The sequence below is a fragment of the Mus pahari genome, chromosome 1 (genome assembly GCF_900095145.1).
Source record: "Mus pahari chromosome 1, PAHARI_EIJ_v1.1, whole genome shotgun sequence".
Lineage (NCBI taxonomy): Eukaryota > Metazoa > Chordata > Mammalia > Rodentia > Muridae > Mus > Mus pahari.
Window position 1 is genome coordinate 141,338,162 of NC_034590.1, and position 20,630 is coordinate 141,358,791.

The 20,630-nt window shown below is 38.1% G+C and overlaps 1 protein-coding gene across 3 annotated transcripts in view; it reads right to left on the reverse strand.

Annotated features, from left to right (window-relative positions):
* Kiaa2026 (KIAA2026 ortholog) overlaps positions 1-20,630 on the reverse strand; it is a 96,608-nt gene that overhangs the window by 52,318 nt on the left and 23,660 nt on the right. The window contains exon 2 of one of the 3 annotated variants that reach the window (XM_021197671.2): positions 20,287-20,487. The exons of the other annotated variants lie outside the window; for them this stretch is intronic. Within the exon in view, the coding sequence (XP_021053330.1) occupies positions 20,287-20,487 (201 nt within the window). The remainder of the gene's footprint in view (positions 1-20,286; positions 20,488-20,630) is intronic. 3 annotated transcript variants of the gene reach the window in all.

Below are 20,630 nucleotides of genomic sequence, written 5' to 3' on the forward strand. Positions count from 1 at the left end.
GGATGGTTGTGAGCCACCATGTGGTTGCTGGGATTTGAACTCTGGACCTTTGGAAGAGCAGTCGGGTGCTCTTACCCGCTGAGCCATCTCACCAGCCCGAGGACCAGCAGTCTTAATTAATCTGGACCCTGAGATCTTTCAAACACTGGACTACCAAACAGACAGCATACGCCACCTGGCATGAGGCCCCTAACACACATACAGTAGAGGACTTCCAAGTGTGTAAGTGTGTGTTCATTCAGAGATGAAGCACCTAACCCTCAAGAAACTGGAGGTTCCAGGGAGTTTAGAGGTCGGGTGGGGTAGGAGGGGGCATCCACATGGAGATGGGGTGGAGTGGGGAGGAGGTGTTGGATGTGGAGCAGTCGGAGGGTGGATGGGGAGGTTTGAGGAATGGAATATGGAGTGTAAAAAATTAATTACAAATAAAATTAAAATGAAAAAAAAAAAAACTCTCAAAAACTAAATCCAAGAATACATCCAAACGATCATTCACCATGATCAAGTTGGCTCCATCCCAGGGATGCAGGGATGGTTCAATATTTAGAAATCTCTCATGTGTAATCCACTACATAAACAAACTCAAAGAAAAGAATCCACATGATCATTTCATTAGATGCTGAAAAAGCATTTGACAAAATTCAACATCCCTTCATGTTAAAAGTCTTGGAAAGATCAGGAATTCAAGGCCGTACTTAAACATAGTAAAAGCACTATACAACAAACCAGTAGCCAACATCAAACTAAATAGAGAGAAACTTGAAGCAATCCCACTAAAATTAGGGACTAGACTCTCCCTATCTATTTAATATAGTACTTGAGGTTCTAGCTAGAGCAATTAGGCAACAAAAGGTCAGAGGGATACAAATTAGAAAAGAAGAAGTCAAAGTATCACTATTTGCAGATGATATGATATTATACTTAAGTGACTCCAGAGAATTCCTACAGATAAACAACTTCAGCAAAGTGAGTGGATATAAAATTAACTCAAATCAGTAGCCTTCCTTTATACACATGATAAACAGGTTGAGAAAGAAATTAGGGAAATGACACCCTTTATGATAGTCACAATAATATAAAATATCTTGGTGTGACTCTAACAAAGCAAGTGAAAGATCTGTACAACAAGAACTTCAAGTCTCTGAGGAAAGAAATTGAAGACCTCAGAAGACGGTAAGATCTCCCATGCTCATGGATGGGCAGGATTAACATAGTAAAAATGGCCATTTTGCTGAAAGCAATCTACAGATTCAATACAACCCCCGTCAAAATTCCAACTCAATTCTTCACAGAGTTAAAAAGAGCAATTCTCAAATTCATTTGAAATAACAACAACAACAAAAAACACCCCAGGGTAGTGAAAACTATTCTCAACATTAAAAGAATATCTGGGGGAATCACCATCCCTAATCTAAAGCTGTATACTACAGAGCAATAGTGATAAAACAAAAACAAAAACAAAAACTGCATAGTTTTGATACAGAGACAAGCAGATAGATCAATGTAATAGAATTGAAGACCCAGAAATGAACCCACACACCTATGGTCACTTGATCTTTGACAAAGGAGCTAAAACCATCCAGTGGAAAGAAGACAGCATTTTCAACAAATGGTGCTGGTTCAACTATCAGTCAGCATGTTAAAATAGTGCAAATTGATCCATTCTTATCTCCTTGTACAAAGCTCAAGTCCAAGTTGATGAAGGGGAACTCCACATAGAAACAGATACACTGAATCTAATAGAAGAGAAACTGAACACAAGAGCACAGGGGGAATTTCCTAAACCCAACACTAATGGCTTAAGCTCTGAGATCAAGGATCGACAAGTGCTACCTCATAAAATTGCAAAGCTTCTGTAGGACAAAATGGCAACCAACAGATTGGGAAAAGATCTTTACCAACCATACATCTGATAGAGGGCTAATACCCAATATATTCAAAGAACTCATTAAGTTAGACTCCAGAGAACCAAATAACACCATTGTGATGGTTTGTATATTCTTGCACCAGGAGTGGCACCATTTGGAGGTGTGGCCTTGTTGAAATAGGTGTGACCTGGTTGGAGTAGGTGTGTGACTGTGGGTGTGGGTTTAATACTCTCACCATAGGTGCCTGGAAGTCAGTTTTCCACTAGCAGCCTTTGGATGAAGATATAGAACTCTCAGCTCTGCCTGCGCCATGCCTGCCTGGATACTGCCATGCTCCCACCTTGATGATAATGGATGGAACCTCTGAAACTGTAAGCCAGCCCCAATTAAATGTTGGTTTTTTTGTTTTTTGTTTTATAAGACTTGCCTTGGTCATGGTGTCTGTTCACAGCAGTAAAACCCTAACTAAGACACCTCTCAACAAATGGGGAACAGAGCTAAACAGAGAATTCTCAACTCAGGAAACCTGTATGACAGAGAAGCACCTAAAGAAATGTTCAACATCCTTATGTCATCAGGGAAATGCAAATCAAAACAACCCTGAGATTACACATTAAACTAGTCTGGATGGCTAAGATTAAAACCTCAGGTGACAACACATGTTGGAGAGGATGTGGAGAAAGACAAATACTCCTCCATTGCTGGTGGGATTGTAAGCTGGTACAATCACTCAGGAAATCAGTATGGTGGTTCCTCATAAAACTGGACATAGTACTACCTGAGGACGTAGCTACACCACTAGTCCTGGGCATATATCCAGAATATGCTCCAACATGCAATAAGGACACATGCTCCACTATGTTCACAGCAGTCATATTTATAATAGTCAAAAGCTAGAAACAACACAGATGTCCCTCAACAGAGGAACAGATATAAAAAATGTGGTATATTTACACAATGGAATACTACTCAGCTATTAGAAACAATGACTTCATGAAATTCACAGGCAAACGGATGGATCTAGAAAATATCATCCTAAGTGAGGTAACTCAGTCACAAAACACACATGGTATGTACTCACTGATAAGTGAATATTAGGCAAAGATCATGGAATACCCATGATACAACTCATGGACCACATGAAACTCAAAAGGAAGGAAGACCAAAGAGTGAATGCTTCAGTCTTACTTTGAAAGGGAAACAAAATAATCAAGGGAAGTAGAGTGTGGGGGGGACTTGGGCAGAAGAGAAGAGGGGAAGGGGGAAAAGAGGGGCAGAATCAGGTATGGGAGGAGATGGAGAAGATGTACAGAGGGGCAATAAATTGAACAGAGGTGTGTAGCAATAGGGAATGGGGAACTGAGGGTAGTAACCAGAAAGTTCTAGATGCCAAGAAAGTAAGAGCCTCCCAGGACCCCACAGGAATGACATTAGCTGAAATATCCCAGAAAGGGGAGGGAGAACCTTTTGAGACCATATCCAGTGGTTAAGCATGGCCCCCTGGTTGAGGGATGGGGCCACCCACCCATCTCCAAAATTTTAACCCAGAATTGCTCCTGTCTTAAGGAGATACAGGGACAAAGAGTCGAGCAGAGACTGAAGGAAAGGCCATCCAGAGACTGCCCCACCTAGGGATCTATCCCAAATGCAGACACCAAACCCAAATACTACTGCTGATGCCAAGAAGTGCTTGCTGACAGGAGCCTGATACAGCTGTCTCCTGAGAGGCTCTGCCAGATCCTGACTAATACAGATATGGATGCTGGCAGCTAACCATTGAACCACAGGGACCCCAATGGAAAAGTTAGGGGCAGGACTGAAGGAGCTGAAGAGGCCTTATCTGGCATCAACGGGAGGGAAGGCCCTTGATGCCTCATTGGAAAGAAATGCTAGGGCGGTAAGGCAGGAGTGGGTGGGGTAGTGGGGGAGCACCCTCATAGAAGCAGGGTAAGGGGGGATGGGACAGAGAAAGGTTTGCAAAGGGGAAACCAGGAAAGGGAATGACATTTGAAATGTAAGCAAATATAATATCTGTCTTAGTCAGGGTGGAAAGGGTTTACTCAGCTTACACTTCCACACTGCTGTTCATCACTGAAAGAAGTCAGGACTGAAACTCAAGCAGGTCAGGGAGCAGGAGCTGATGCAGAGGCCATGGAGGGATGTTCTTTACTGGCTTGCTTCCCCTGGCTTGCTCAGCCTGCTCTCTTATAGAACCCAGGACTACCAGCCCAGAGATGGTCCCACCAACAAGGGGCCTCTCCCCCTTGATCACTAATTGAGAAAATGCCCCACAGCTGGATCTCATAGGGGCATTTCCCCAACTGAAGCTCCTTTCTCTGTGATAACTCCAGCTGTGTCAAGTTGACACAAAACTAGCCAGTACAATATCCAATTAAAATAAATAGATACAGTATGAATAAGTACAAATCCTCATATTAAAGCTAGCTAGATGAGACAACCCAATAGGAGGAAATGGGTTCCATGCCCAGTCAAAAGAGTCAAAGACAGCCCCACTTGCACTGTTAGGAGTCCCACAGAAACACTAAACCAATGATTATACCATATATGCAGAGGACCTAGCACAGACCCATGCAGGTCTGTGACGGTCACTTCAGTCTCTGTGAGCCTCTATGAGCCCTGATTACTTGATTCTGTGGGCCATGTTCTCCTAGTGCCCTCAGCCCTTCTGGATCCTACAATCCTTCTTATCCCTTTCCTGTGTGATTCCCCAAGCTCTAAGGGGAGGGCCCTCATCTCCTTTGCGCTCTCTACCTAATGCTGGCTGTGGTCTCTGCATCTGTTCCCATCAGTTGCCAGAGAGGAAACCTCTCTGAGGACAACTGGACTAGGCAATGATATAACTCATTATGCTTTTAAAAAGAAACTTCTAGAAGTTTGTGGAAATCAGATTGTGATTGGGGATGATGGAAAGGCTCTGGTGGAATTTGGCTAGTAAATTTCCATCTTCCCCAGAATTTAAAAGGGATATTGCCACTTGTTGGCTTTGACACTGTCTGACCTTCATTAGGATCTAGTGTCATTCTGAGATATCTTTCCAGGTGTGGCAGCCATTCTCTGGCAAAACTCTGAATTTGCAATGAAACCATCAATTATGTTTTCATAACAATTAAACCCTACTGAAGAAAACTAGGGAAGCATATTCAAAAACAGAATGTTGCAGGTAAAATGATTTATGATGTGTTAACTCTTTTTAAAATATTTTTTTATTTAGTATTTGAGAATTTAATATACCTGGACATTATATTTTGATCATATTCAACCCTTAGCCTCTCTCCAACTCCTCCTGGATCCCCTGAATGTGTCACATCCTCTGCCCAACTTTATCTCCTTTTGTTTTCTGTGCATGGATGTGATGCCATCTACTGGAGCCAGTCTTCCTGGACAAGACATGGCCACTGCATGACCACAGCCAATGCAGCTGTGGTTGCAGTAAAGTGGTTTTCATGGTTGTCATTTGGGGGATGGGCAGCAAAAGAGGTTAGATATTATGATTTAAAACTAAGCAATTAAAATAGTTCCAAAAACCTTTACAGTTTTGAAGAATTTTATTTTTACTTTGTGGGGGTGGCAATAGTAGTATACTTGTAGAGTTTGGCTTCACCCATTTAAAAAGATTACAGCCTGAGTGGTTTCACCTTGATTATTAAAAAAACAAAACAAAACAAAACAAAAAAGAGGAAAAGAGGCAAAGAATATATGCATAGACTAACAAGATATAACTGTTCACTTTAGCAAGCCAGGCTTAAAAAGGGCTGGCAGAATCCATAAACTTTTCTGTCTCATGGTTTTGTCAGAAAACCCTTAAACAATAGTCAGAAGGCTAGGACCAAGGCATCCATGACTCAATGTCTAGTTATTCTATGTGTCCTGCAACATAACTGTTTAAGTATTGTCCAGATGAAACAACACACTAAGAAAAATAAGGATGTTATACATGAGGAAAGCTAAATTAAAAAGTCAGAACAGACTGCCAAGAGGCATGTACTATTTATAATGAACACTAAGAATATTTGAAAAAGTCATATGGAAACCCATTTTATAAGCATTTAATTAGTTACCCTACACAGGAAATTTTGCTTCTTGGCAAAGGCACATACTGCCAAATAAAATGCCCAGTGCCAGGTATATGATACCTCCCTTTGAGTTGTTGGTCACAGGTATTCCAGAGATCCTCAAAGCAATACACACTATTGACATTGTTCTAGGTTGCCTATTAGAACTTAATGGTAAGACCCTACTGGTGAAGATACCACACATAGGTTACAGGACATGAGGAAATCCAGTTGGCACTGAGCAGAGTGCTTCCCTCCTGCAGGCTTACATAGTACTGGAAGGTGTTATGTAGGCTGCTGGTAAACAAGTCAACAGTCTCCCCCAGCCAAGAACCTGTGAACTACAACAACAAGCACTATGGCAAGATATTCTCATGGGTCCACTGGTGATACAAATATGGGGATAAGCAGCTACTTTCTGGTTGGGTTTATTAAACCCTGCTCCACAGGAGAAAATGCAGGTGTGGTACCGCCAATTTGACCAAGGACCCACGGTTGGGGAATTCACAGGTCCCAGGAATGAACCTATACTTATTCTGCTAAATGGACAAAGTCAATCAAACTGCCTTCTAAATCCATCACTCTCTGCCCACAGGTTAGTACTGTTATCAGACCTCATTAGTGATGAGCAATGGATGATAGCAAACACAGGAATTCACAACTAGTCAAAATGCAGAGAACATGTTGTCAATGGATGTTCAACCATAATTAGGACACTATATAACACCCCTACCCCAATACTCAGGGACCACTGTAGAAGAAGGGTTGGAAAAAGTGACAGTAAGAGTGAGGGATAAGGGAGGCCAGAATACAGGAATGTTGTATGTATGAATTCATAGCAGCTGTGACTGCTGGCATAAGACCCATACAAGATCAAGCTAGTCAACATTTAGCATGGAGGGGAAAGGATTCACAAGCTCTACCCATAACTGATAAGCAACAGACAAGTAATGGAGGAAGAGGCAGTTTTCTTAGAGTGTGGCCTCTGGTAGGTTGGTCATGCTCTACTGGCTGCTGACATACCCAGCATGAATTGGACTCAACAGGTTATTTTGAAAGGAGAGAGAAGACAGGAAAATGAGGGAAAAGCTTAATAGAGGTAAATTTGGTAGGAATTAAAGGGAGGAGTCAGGGTAAATAAACTACATAGCATGTAATTCTCCAAAAAATTAACGAATATTGATACTGGTGTTAGAATTACCAGACACTGTGATAGTTATTGAAGCTATATTTTGGCACGGTCAAGTAGTTCACTTAAACTAGGTGTCTGGGGCACAAGTGTGTAATTCCAGTACTTGGAAGACAAGAGGCTACAAGTTCAAATCTAGTCTGGTTTATGATAGTGAATTCCATGTTATCCAAGGATATCTGTATCTAGTGAGAGCTGGTCTCAAACACAAAAAACAAAACCAAACAACATTAACAACGAAACTCACTTAACTTGAAAAGTATTTAAACAAATAAACAACAAAACAATGTCAGGTAGTGGTGGCCCACACCTTTAATACCAGCAGTAGGGAGGCAGAGTCAGGCAAATCTCTGAGTTCTAGGCCAGCCTGGACTACAGAGTGAGTTCCAGGACAGCCAGGGCTACACCGAGAAACCCTGTCTGGGAAACAAACCCCAAGACCAAAAACCAAAACCAAAAGTAAAAATCAAATTGGAACTTTTACTGCTGAAAATTAAAATGTTTCAGATTAAAAAGAAAACAAACTAAATGGGATTAAAAGCAATTAGAGGTAGCAAGGAAAGAAAGGTCAATGAAGTGAAAGAAATGAAGAGGAAAATACTTTAATGGAGTACTTAAAACATGACCACAAAAAAATTATACAAGAATGGTTAGAAATAAACTGTTAATCATGTGGGTATATATTCATCAAAAAGGAATGTTTAGTTTGGTGTTAAAATAAGATGGCTAAACTATTAATATAAAATAATACAGGCAGAGCATGAGGGAGGCAGAGGCAGGTGCATCTCTCAGAGTTCAAAGCCAGCGTGGTCTACCTAATGAGTTCCTGGACAGCCAGAGTTACTCAGTGAGATCCTATCTCAAAAAACAAAAACAAAAACAAACAAAAACCCCCAAACCATAACCAAACCAAAACAAAACAAAAAGATGAGGCATTAGAGGTCAAGATCAAGGTCAACATGCAACTTTTCTACCAATGGAAATAGTTCCGATAGAACTAAATCTTTTTTTTTTTTTTTTCATACAGGCATCAATATATATTGCTATACTAAAAAGGACAAGAAACAGTTGGTTCTAAATCTGGGAAATAAGTAGTAATGAGACTGTTTTCTCTCTCCCCGCTTTCTTTCTCTCTGTTCCCCCTCCCTTCCTCCTTCCCTAAAATTATCTTGTTATTTATTATTTATTTTATATATATGTGTGCTCTGTCTACAAGTACACCTATATGCCAAGAAGGCAGCAGATCACATTGTAGATGGTTGTGAGCCACCATGTGGTTGCTGGGAACTGAACTGAGGACCTCTGGAAGAGCAGCCAGGGTTCGTAAGCACTAAGCCATTTCTCCAGCCTGAGACTATTCTTTTACTAGAAGCCTTAACAGTATTATATGACTTTATAGTCTACAAATTAAAAAAATAAAATAAAATAATTCTTAAATCAAAAATTTTAAACCTAAAGACGATCTAGGTCATTATTTGAAGATCCTGTTTATCTAACTCAAAGTACAGATTCTATTTGTTAACAATAAATGAAGTTTCTCTAAACTTATAAACTAGGTCAAGCAGAATTTCTTCTTCAAAATTCTGCTGTTAAGTATACAGAATTTTTCCATTTTCCATAAAATTGAATTAAACTTAAAAGCATGGTGGCTCATAACCATCCGTAACAAGATCTGATGCCCTCTTCTGGAGTGTCTGAAGACAGCTACAGTGTACTTACATATAATAAATAAATAAATCTTAAAAAAAAAAAAAGTAAAAAGTTAAAAGTAAAAAGAGTGGCTGACTTGTCTCTGAGTTTGATCAACTTTTTCAACCTTTGACTATGAACTCACTGTAAAATCAATTATTGGCTATTAAATCCTCTCAGATCCTACATTGAGATCTCTATGTAACTGTACATACAAGCAAAATTTAACAGCACTTATGATAAATTTCTATTTTAAAAATCAAAATGTAAGGGCCTGGGACATGGCTTAGTAATTAAGTTGCCCTCTGTTTAGGTATATAGACTGTATGGAATGCATGACCGCCATCTCTGTCTTGGTCTGTCTCTCTCATACACACCCCACACATTTAAAAGAAATTCAGGTCTGGCAAGATGGCTTAACAATTAAGAGTAGTAGTTGCTCATCTTGCAGATAACAACAGGTCCAGTTCCCAGTACCCACATGGCAGTTCACAAATGTCTGTAACTTCCGTTCCAAGTGATCAGACAGCCTCTTCTGGCCTCCAGACGCACCAGGTACATGTATGTTGTACATAAATACATGCAAATGAAATATACATATAAAATAAAAAGAAATGAAAAGCACAATTAAAACAAAGCAAAATGTGTAATACCTTGTTTTTGTCCAAAGAATGAATTGACATGCTGAGTATCTCTAATGGAAATGCTGGGGACAAAAAGTTTTGGATTTCATAGTTTTTGCATATACTTAAAGTATCTTGAAGATGGAATCCAAATTTAAACATGAAATTAATTTACATTCCACATGTATTATATATATGTTGACTAAAGGTAGTTTTATGCAAATATAGTATGTTAATGAGTCCATGCACTGAATGTAATCCATATAAACTTTAAATTTGAGTGTAAATTTCATCAGGTGTGAAAATTTCCATTTGGGTGTTATGTTAGAACTTCAAAGTATCAGATTCTGGGAGTATTAAATTTTTAATTTTTATTTGAATCACATATGCTCAACTCCTATGAAGGAATACCAAATACTAGAATAGATAAGATAATAAAATAATGATAATGACAATGATAATAACAATAATGAGCCCCAAGTAGAGAAAGAGAACAAAATAGAATCATGGTATTCTAGAGGCAATACAGAAATATCAATGAATTATTCTTTGTACTGATAAAGGAAAATTACCTGTTTCTGAAGAGATGGCAAGAAAAGTAACTAGTGCTTAGGAAAAGAATGAAAGAGGAAATTTAAGCAGATGAAAAAATTTATGGACTATTGTTGTCAAAATCAGTGTTAAGGTGCCTTTGGTTATTAGGTTAGTGGCATGGTAATTTCTGAAACTATTCACGTAATGGAGACACTAAAGAACGCACACATAGAAAGATGAGAAGATGTCTTCAGAATTCCATAGCAGGTTGGTATAAGAGAGTCTAAGTGTAGAGTTTACTTGGCAGACTAAAGTTAGCATCAATTGGTTACTCTTGGAAGGAAATTAAGCAATGATATATAGATTCTGTTAGGTCACGTCCCTAGAAGAGCCACCATGCAGTTGAAATACAATGCTGGCAGCTCGATATGCTCTATGTGCAGTTACTTAGGTGATACTATTCACAATGCTACTCATTATGAACTGTATTTTTTTCAGGGGAGGGTGCTAGAATCTAGTCCAAGACTTTGGCTTCACTAAGGAAGGGTATAGAAGGGGGAGGAGCACACAGTTGCTACGGGTTTTTGTTTGTTCGATATAGGGTATCATTTATGCAGTCCAGATTGGCTTGGACCTTACTATACATTCCAGGCTAATCTTGACCTTGCAGAAATCTTCCTGGTTGTATTCTAGTGAGTACCACATACTGGGCTTAAAAACAGGACTGTGGAGTCTTTCAACTGATTCTCAACAATGTGGTAAATAGGAAATAGGAGAGCCCTGGTATCTAGAGCTCGAGAGATAATGTATATAATCTACCAATTTTTAATTTATCTGATATATATGAGTATTTTGCCTGTATGTATATGAACCTCATGTGTGCCTAATGCCTGTGGAAGACAGAAGGTGGCACCGCCTATCTGGAACTAAAATTACAGAGGGTTGTGGGCCTCTCCATTTGGGTGCTGAGAATTGAACCTGGGTCTTCTACAATAGCAGCCAGTGTTCTTAAACTCTGGAACCATCTCCCCCCACCCCCTGCATTTTTGAGACAATGTAGCTCACACCTTTAATCCAAGCACTGGGGAAACAGAAGCAAGTGCAGTCAAAGTCTACATAGTAAGTTACTAATCAGTCAAAGGTACATACTGAGACAGTGTATCAAAGGGGGGAAAAAGACAGGCAAGCAGGCTGAAGCTTTCCATATTTTCCTGATAAAGACAGACTTTTAAAACCAGCTCATCATCATCGAGCCAGGTGTGGTGGTGTACGCCTTTAATCCTAGCACTCGGAGGCAGAGGCAGGCAGATTTCTGAGTTTGAGGCCAGCCTGGTCTACAGAGTGAGTTCCAGGACAGCCAGGGCTCAAAAACAGCTCATCAAAAATTAGTTGAAACACAAAGTAGTAGAAGAAGCTGTGCTCAACAGTTGAGAACACTGACTGTTCTTAAATAAGTCCTGAATGGTCTATTCCTTCAGTCTCTGCTCCAAACTTTGTCTCTGTAACTTCTTCCATGGGTATTTTGTTCCCCCTTCTAAGAAGAATCGAAGTATCCACACTTTGGTCTTCCTTTTTGAGTTTCATGTGTTTTGCAAATTGTATCTTGGGCATTCTGAGCTTTTGGGCTAATATCCACTTATCAGTGAGTGCATATCATGTGTGTTCTTTTGTGATTGGGTTATCTCACTTAGGATGATATCCTCCAGATCCATCCATTTGTCTAAGAATTTCATGAATTCATTGTTTTTAATAGCTGAGTAGTACTCCATTGTGTAAATGTACCACATTTCCTGTATCCATTCCTCTGTTGAGGGACATCTGGGTTCTTTCCAGCTTCTGGCTATTATAAATAAGGCTGCTATGAACATAGTNGAGCATGTGTCCTTATTACCTGTTGGAACATCTTCTGGGTACATGCCCAGGAGAGGTATTGCTGGATCTGCCGGCAGTACTATCTATGTCCAAATTTTCTGAGGAACCACCATACTGATTTCCAGAGTGGTTGTACAAGCTAGCAATCCTACCAGCAATGGAGGAGTGTTCCTCTTTCTCCACATACTCGCCAGCATCTGCTGTCACCTGAATTTTTGATCTTAGCCATTCTGACTGGTGTGAAGTGGTATCTCAGAGTTGTTTTGATTTGCATTTCCCTGATGATTAAGGATGTTGAAATTTTTTTAGGTGCTTCTCAGCCATTCGGTATTCCTCAGTTGAGAATTCTTTGTTTAGCTCTGTACCCCATTTTTAATAGGGTTACTTGGTTTTCTGGAGTCCAACTTATTTTTTTTTTTAAATCCTAGACAGGGTTTCTCTGTATAGTCTTGGCTGTCCTGGAACTCACTCTGTAGACCAGGCTGGCCTCCAACTAAGAAATCCACCTGTCTCTGCCTTCCAAGTGCTGGGAAGGAGTCCAACTTCTTGAGTTCTTTATATATGTTGGATATTAGCCCCCATCAGATTTAGAATTGGTAAAGACCTTTTCCTAATCTGTTGGTTGCCATTTTGTCTTATTGGCAGTGTCCTCTGCCTTACAGGAGCTTTACAATTTTATAAGGTCCCATTTGTCAATTCTTGATTTTACAGCACAAGTCATTGCTGTTCTGTTCAGGAATTTTTCCCCTGTGCCCGTATCTTTGAGGGTTTCCCCATGTTCTCCTCTATAAATTTTAGTGTCTCTGGTTCTATGTGGAGTTCCCCTGCATCAACTTGGACTTGAGCTTTGTACAAGGAGATAAGAATGGATCAATTCACATTCTTCTACATGCTAATTGCCAGTTGAGCCAGCACCATTTGTTGAAAATGCTGTCTTCTTTCCACTGAATGGTTTTAGCTCCCTTGTCAAAGATCAAGTGACCATAGGTGTGTGGATTCATTTCTGGGTCTTCAATTCTATTCTTTTGATCTACCTGTCTGTCACTGTACCAGTACCATGCAGTTTTTAATCACAATTGCTCTGTAGTACAGCTTGAGGTCAGGCATGGTGATTCCACCAGAGGTTCTTTTATTGTTGAGAATAGTTTTTGCTATCCTAGGTTTTTTGTTATTCCAGATGATTTGCAAATTGCCCTTTCTAACTCAGTGAAGAATTGGGTTGGAATTTTGATGGGGATTGCATTGAATCTGTAGATTGCTTTTGGCAAGATAGGCATTTTGACTATGTTAGTCCTGCCAATCCATGAGCCTGGGAGATCTTCCATCTTCTGAGATCTTCTTTGAATTCTTTCTTTGGAGACTTGAAGTTCTTATCATTCAGCTCTTTCACTTCCTTAGTTAGAGTCACACCAAGGTATTTTATATTATTTGTGACTATTTTGAAGGGTGTTTTTTTCCCTAAATTTTTTTCTCAGCCTGTTTATCTTTGTGTAGAGAAAGGCCATTGATTTGTTTGAGTTAATTTTAAATCCAGCTACTTCACTGAAGTTGTTTATCAGGTTTAGGAGTTCTCTGGTGGAGTTTTTGGGGTTACTTATATATACTATCATGTCATCTGTGATATTTTGACTTCTTCCTTTCCAACTTGTATTTCTTTGATCTCCTTTTGCTTTCTAATTCTCTGGCTAGGACTTCAAGTACTACATCGAATAGGTAGGGAGAGAATGGGCAGGCTTGTCTAGTCCCTGATTTTAGTGGGATTACTTTAAGTTTCTCTCCGTTTAGTTTGATGTTGGCTACTGGTTTGCTATAAGTAAATAAAAGAAAGCAGTACATGGTTTTAGAATGTTAGCTCATTATTCTAAGCCTTCTGTTTGGGGAAATATTAAAAGACTAAAAATAATAAAGCTCACAATTGCTCATCATTTAAAAAAATCAAACAGACAAATGGACAAAAAAACTGGCCTTTTTTTCCAGATAAGCTCTCAATTTTTTAAATGTTGTTTCTTACATTTACCTGCTACTGTATGAAATAGTAACAGAAATTCTAGTTATTTTAGCTATGTATAATTTAGAAACAACATTGCTAATGGTAAGTGGCTTTATTAAAAAAAAAAAATTACATTTCAAAGTATCTCCAGTTTTATAAACTTTTAATGAATGCTTATTATAAAGGAGGAGAAAACAGATACCTCTCTTTTCAAGAGTTTTCAATCCAGTAAAAACACAGAAGCTTCTATTAAAAATTATCCATTAAGGAAACACTACAATGGAAGCAAACTTAAGGCATGACAAAGGGGAGCTAGGGCATTTGTATTTTAAAATAAGTAATATATATTACATTTTAGGAACATTAACTACTCATATTAAATTTATCAGCCAGGTTTTTAACTTCTCTGCTAACAACAGAATCTCACTGTTAAAAGCAAAAAGGAATTTAAAGTTTAGTAAGAAAATTACAGAAGCCCGAAAGAAGCACAAAATAACCTAAATTACATTTATGTATTTCTCTAGGAAACTAAGACTTCTAGTAGTATTTCACACCTCTGAAAATAAGAATCTAGAATAATTGAAACTCCTACTACCACTTCTGCCAAGATATACAGTCTCCTGTCTTTGCTGTTCCACTTAAGGAATATATACCTGGTCGCATGCCCTCACCTTAGATGTGAATAGTTAGGAACATATAAAGCTTTTGGCATTTGACCTGGAACATCAGGATTTGTATGGGAAATTAGCAAAAGGCAGGCTAGAGAGATGGCTCAGTGGTTCAGATGGCTCAGCTCACTGGTAGACCAGCCAGATCTACCAGAGGTCCTGAGTGCAATTCACAGCAAACACATGGTGGCTCACAACCCTCTATAATATGATCCCATGCCCTCTTCTAGCATGCAGATGTACATGCAGATAGAATACTTGTATAACTAAAATAAATACAGAAATCTTAAAAAAAAATAGCAAAAGACTAGAAAGGTGTAAAGATTCAGAGTGATAACTGTCAAACATCACTGCTATTTTTTGTTAGAGAATTTGAACATAAATTAGAAATTCAGAATTTTTATTTTACATACATGTAGAAACTACTTACTGCTTTAATTATGGTGATTTCCAAATCAAAAGATGATTTATTCATACAGGTATGTAAAACAATGAATATTAAAGGATACAATTTCTGGTAATCTAAACATTAAGTTTTATAAAAAGTAAACATGAGAGGATTTTTAATACAATAAGATATCAAAACTACTATATGATAACATATTCTAGGCTGAGTAAGATGGTGCATGCCTAAGATCTCAGCACGTGTCCTATAAGACAAAAATACTAAAACAAAATACACACACACACACACACACACACACACACACACACACACACACACCTAGATTCTAGATTCATAGATTTTTATGTAAGGAGAGCCAATATGTTCTTATAACAAAATTTTTTTAAAAAAAAAATCATATAGCTTTTTGTTCAATAAATAAGGTCTACAAAATACATTCTTCCTTTAATGGTTCAAGGTCACCATGAGAAATAAAATGAAGTGGTTGGTATAGTGCTATGATTATTTTAGCAACCATAAATTAACTAAATCTAACTCAATTTTCTAAGTCTTTGAACTTATTATATTGATGTTTTCTATATCAAAAGGCCCTCTCTAACAATTAGCACAAACTGCTTGTTGTCCTGTCGGGATTTTCCTAAAGATAGCTAAGTATAAATTTACCAGCTCAGTTATACCCCCAGCCCTCAATACAGTTTAATGTGTAAAACACACTAGAATGAGTAGAGCACAGATTCTCTTAATCCAATAAAGAAACAATCTCCTTTGTTAAGTAAGATGAAGTTGAAAACAAAAGACAAATATAGACATGAAAGATACTTGGGAAATAAACTGGCATAATCTTGGGGTGTATTCAAAATGAATGCAAGAAATATGAACATTTCTAGAATGAACTCCTGATTTCTAACCTGTACAATTTAATATATGGTAATATCATTCATCAAAAAAGGCCCTGCAGTAACGCTGAGTCTTAAGAAGTAAGCCTGGGACTGGTGAGATGGCTCAGCACCCGACTGCTCTTCCAAAGGTCTGGAGTTCAAATCCCTTATAACCATCCGTAACAAGATCTGATGCCCTCTTCTGGAGTGTCTGAAGACAGCTACAGTGTACTTACATATAATTAATAAATAAATAAACAAACAAATAAATAAAGAAGAAGTAAGCCTGTACATTTGTAACTAGTTTTAGATAGGAACAATTTAAAGATGCTATACCAAGTATCTTTTGCTTGCCTCTATATTTACCCCTCTGGTTGTATAGGTTATCTACAGACAACCTCATCTTCTTGGTGCCCTTCAGTTCAGTCAGTGGAGACCTCTGAGAACTGATCAGAGAGTATATATTTTACTCTTTTGGCTCCTTCCTAAGCTTGAGTTGAACCCCTCAATGGGAGATGTCATACTTTCAAAAGAATTTTTCATAACTCCTTCCTGAGTACCAGAAACTACTCCCTCAAACAATTCCATAAAGCAGCAGGGAAGAAATGCTTCCAAATTCATTTTTACAAAGCAAGTTTACTATGATATCAAAACTAATAAAAGGACAACAACGAAACAGAAAACTACAGGGCAACATTCTCCACGGACATATATACTATAGTATTTAATAAAATACTCAAACACCAAACTGATCAATTAGTATGTACAATACATTTTATTTTGTGTGTATGTTATATGTCTGTCTAATTGTGAAGGCAAAGTTAATGTTGACTGTTTTCTTTTACTGTACTCCATCGTATTTGCTGTTTTGGTTTTGTTTGTTTGTTTGATATGTCTGATACAGGGTTCTCACTATGCAGTCCTTCTGTCTTTAAACTCTCTATGTAGAATAGGGTGGGCTGTAACTCATAGAGATCTACCTGTCTCTGCTTTTCAAGTGTTGGAACTAAAGGCATATGCCATTGAACCAGGCACCTCACCTCATTTTATGGGGGAAAGGGCCTCTTATTGAATAAAAACATGAAATGCTAGTGGGAAAATATTCTACCTAAGTACACATTTTATGGAAGAGCTTTTTTGCTTATATCAACCCAAACAGCTGACAACACACACTATCACTAAAGTCACTATAGTCATTAGTATAATACAATTTTCCTTGTTTTCCTTTTTAAAAATTAAAAGCTTGTGTGTATGTGTGTGAGTTTGCACCTGAATGTGTGCATGCATGCGCATGTGCAGATGTGTGCAGGGGAGTATGTACTCAGTGAAATTAGAGATTGATATCATGTGACTTCTTCTATCACTTTCCAACTTATCTTTCTGAAACAGCGTCTCCCACTGAGCTTGGAGCTCACCAACTGCTTAGATGACTGGGTAGCACAGCCAGGGAATCCTCCCGTTTCTGCCTCCCAGTACTGGATGTGTGCTGCCACACCCAGCTTTTTATGGAGGTAGTAGGGATCAAACTCAGGTCCTAATGCTTCACCAGCAAGCACTTTACCACTAAGCCTTCTCCCTAGCCCAAATTTGGTTTTATGAGACAGGACCATACACAGACCAACACACACCATGGTGACCCTCAAACTCCCAGTGCAGTCAAGGATGACTTGAATTCCTGCTCTTCCTACCAGTCCCTTCCAAGTGCTGAGGCTACACCACCACCATGCCCAGCTAACTGGTACAATAAAAGTTAATTTTCCTAACTAATAATTACAAGTATATAGCAATATTTTACACTAGATGAAGCGCAATCTGACAGATTTAAGAAATAAAGGTCACTACACTACATAATTATAAATTTCTATATAGTTACAAGTTAAAATGACTTATAATACAAAATATTATAGAGCGAAATTAGAGAAAACAATTACCAAAATCTAATCAGTAATATCTGTGCAGTATTAATCAAAATCCCCTCAGATTTTTTTGTATAGGAACTTACAATTATTCTAAAACCACATGGAAAAGTAAAGATCATAATACAGACAAATGTAAAAATAATAAAAACTACAGTTGGAAGACTCACATTATCTCATTTTAAAGCTTACAATATGAAGTTGAGTTCAAATAGTACTCAGTAACAGAATCAAATAGTCATCGAATTAAGCAGAAATAGCTTAAATGTATTTATATATAAATGAATTCAGAATGACTCACAAATACTTGTTCTATTAATTTCAATAAAGAATTCAGTGGAAAAATAATAGGTTAGTTTTGCTGATATTGGTAAAACTGATTGATTACTAGTAAGAAAAAATTAGTTTTATACTTTTCTCACACTACACACAAAAGTTTAACTTCAATTATGTAATAAATGCAATCATAAACTTAGAAATTTCTGGAGGAAAAAATTTCATAACCCCAGTTGTCTATAGTTTTTTATACAGTTCACAGTAAGTGTAGATTTAAAAAAAAAATCAACTGAATATCAAAGGTAAAACTTTCTTCTTGATATACACTGAAAACAGAAAGGCAAGCCACAGTTTTGAAGAAGCTTCTGCCAGTCATATTTGTCTGGCAAATGACTTGTATCTTGAGTATATAAAGAATTCTTACAATTAAATAAGAAAATAAATGGGAGTTGGGTGTGGGGGTGCATGGCTTGTTCTCCTCTGTTTATTTGTGTCAAGAGTACACATAAATTCATGTTAAGGCTGAAAGAAAAAGATGACCTGGGACTATTTCTAGCTTCTCACTCTATATTCACACTTGAATGCTAAATGTTTGTCATCATCTCAATACCTTTATTTTTGGACAAGTTCTGTGTTTCTTCTCATTTTTAAACTTAGTTTCTTTGCTATTTTGACTTTTCTGCAAATCACAGGGTGGTATACTATGTGATACAAACTGACTATACATGTTGAGAGCTAAGCCTGGCTTAGTAAATTCCTTCTAAGTATAGTGTCATTTATGGCTGGCCTCAAACACACAGAGGGCCACCTGCCTGAGCCCTGAGTACTGGATTAAAGGCAAGTGCTACCACACCCAGCTGTGTCCATGCTCTACTTCTATCAAGGAAGGTATAAGGTTAGGTCTGTCAGGCCTTCCCAGAGCAAGCTCATCTCCCTCTGCTCTTGGTAACTAGTAATGCAGGCACTGTCTTCCACCAGCCTGCCAATTTTTTGGTACTCCATTCCAATCAATTTAAGCACTACTGTCAGGTTAATTTTAATTCTTTCTAAAAATCCTTATTTCCTATAGCAGAAAAACTCTCTGGGGCTCTGTACAAGCCAGGGTTGGGGGTGGGAATGTATCCATAATTGTGTCTGAAATGAATCACTGCTAAAAAAAAAGTTAAGATTGCTAAAAGTGTCATGGCTATGAGCCCTACAATTAGCAAGTTACATTTATTAGTATAAGAGCAACAAAATGGTTTAAGTTGCCTTCAACTAGCACTAGCAAATCCTAATTATATGAGCAAAGATTCCTAGTACAGTGTGAGATTTGACTTGGTGTAAAATCACTACTCAATTACAGATATGAGTTTCACTTATCTCTTGGGGCTCTATTTTACTTCTGTTACAAATAAAACGTTATATAATGTCATCACTCTATACTCCTGGGCACAAAAGGTACCCTCTAATTGAGTACAAGACACCTTCCTAAAGAGTCTAAAACAAGAAGTTAGCCAAGAAGTTAATAAATGAAGAAATGGCAGAGGTGGCATTCTATTTTTCAAACTTTAATTTTTTATTTTATGTGTATGGCTATTTTATGTCTGTGTATTTGTGTATGCCTGGTACTTTTAGAGGCCAAAAGAAGGTGTTTGTTTGTTTTTGTGGCTTTTCAAGACAGGGTTTCTCTGTATAGTCCTGGCTGTCCTGGAACTGACTCTGAAGACCAGGCTGGCCTCGAACTCAGAAATCCGCATGCCTCTGCCTCCTGAGTGCTGGGATTAAAGGCGTGTGCCACCACGCCTGGCTCAAAAGAAGGTGTTTGATTCCCTGGAATTACAGTTAGAAAGCTGTGAGCTACCGTGTGTGTCCTTGGGAATTAAACCCATGTCCTCTGCCAGATGAGCAAGAGCTTTTAACTACTTACTGAATCATCATTCCAGCCCCTATGTCATTCTTAAATGTCATTATTTCTAGAATTAGTAGTAATATAAAGGTGTGTGATTCCATTCTAAAACTACAAGTCTATATAAAAGCTGCTGTGATTTTAAGTTCCCCTGAGAAGATTTCTAGAAAATTAGAAAATCTTTTCTAAAATTTGGTTTTGTAAAGAGTCAAAATAATTGTTTTATAATTTAAAATACACTTTAAAACAAATTTCACTGTGATCCATTAACAATTCATATTTTGTTGACAGTCCACTACTACTAAATACAGAATCCTATTAAAATGGGACCAAAAATGTGATATTGGCACATAAATGGAGCTATTCTTTTAAAAGTAATTCTTGTAAATCTGAACATTTAACATTTTAACATTTACCTTTTTTCTTCTTTTGCTCTCAGCTGTTCTTCCTGTCTCAAAACTTGAACCATTATAGATTCAAAAACTCCACTTGTCAAACCTGCCAAACTTCGAGGTGTTGACCGACGCCTTGTTGAAGGACATGCAGTTCCCTTCTCCTCCTCCAATCCATAGTAGCCTCTAGATGTAACAGCTATCGTTGTCTTTTCTCTCAAGTGCCTTGGAGAAGAATAAGTCAATTCACAAGGTCAAATCTTCTGGATAGGCAGCACACCCTTCAACTATAGTACCTCAGGTAGGGTTTCAACTATAGTACCTCAGGTAGGGTTTCAACTATAGTACCTCAGGTAGGGTTTCAACTA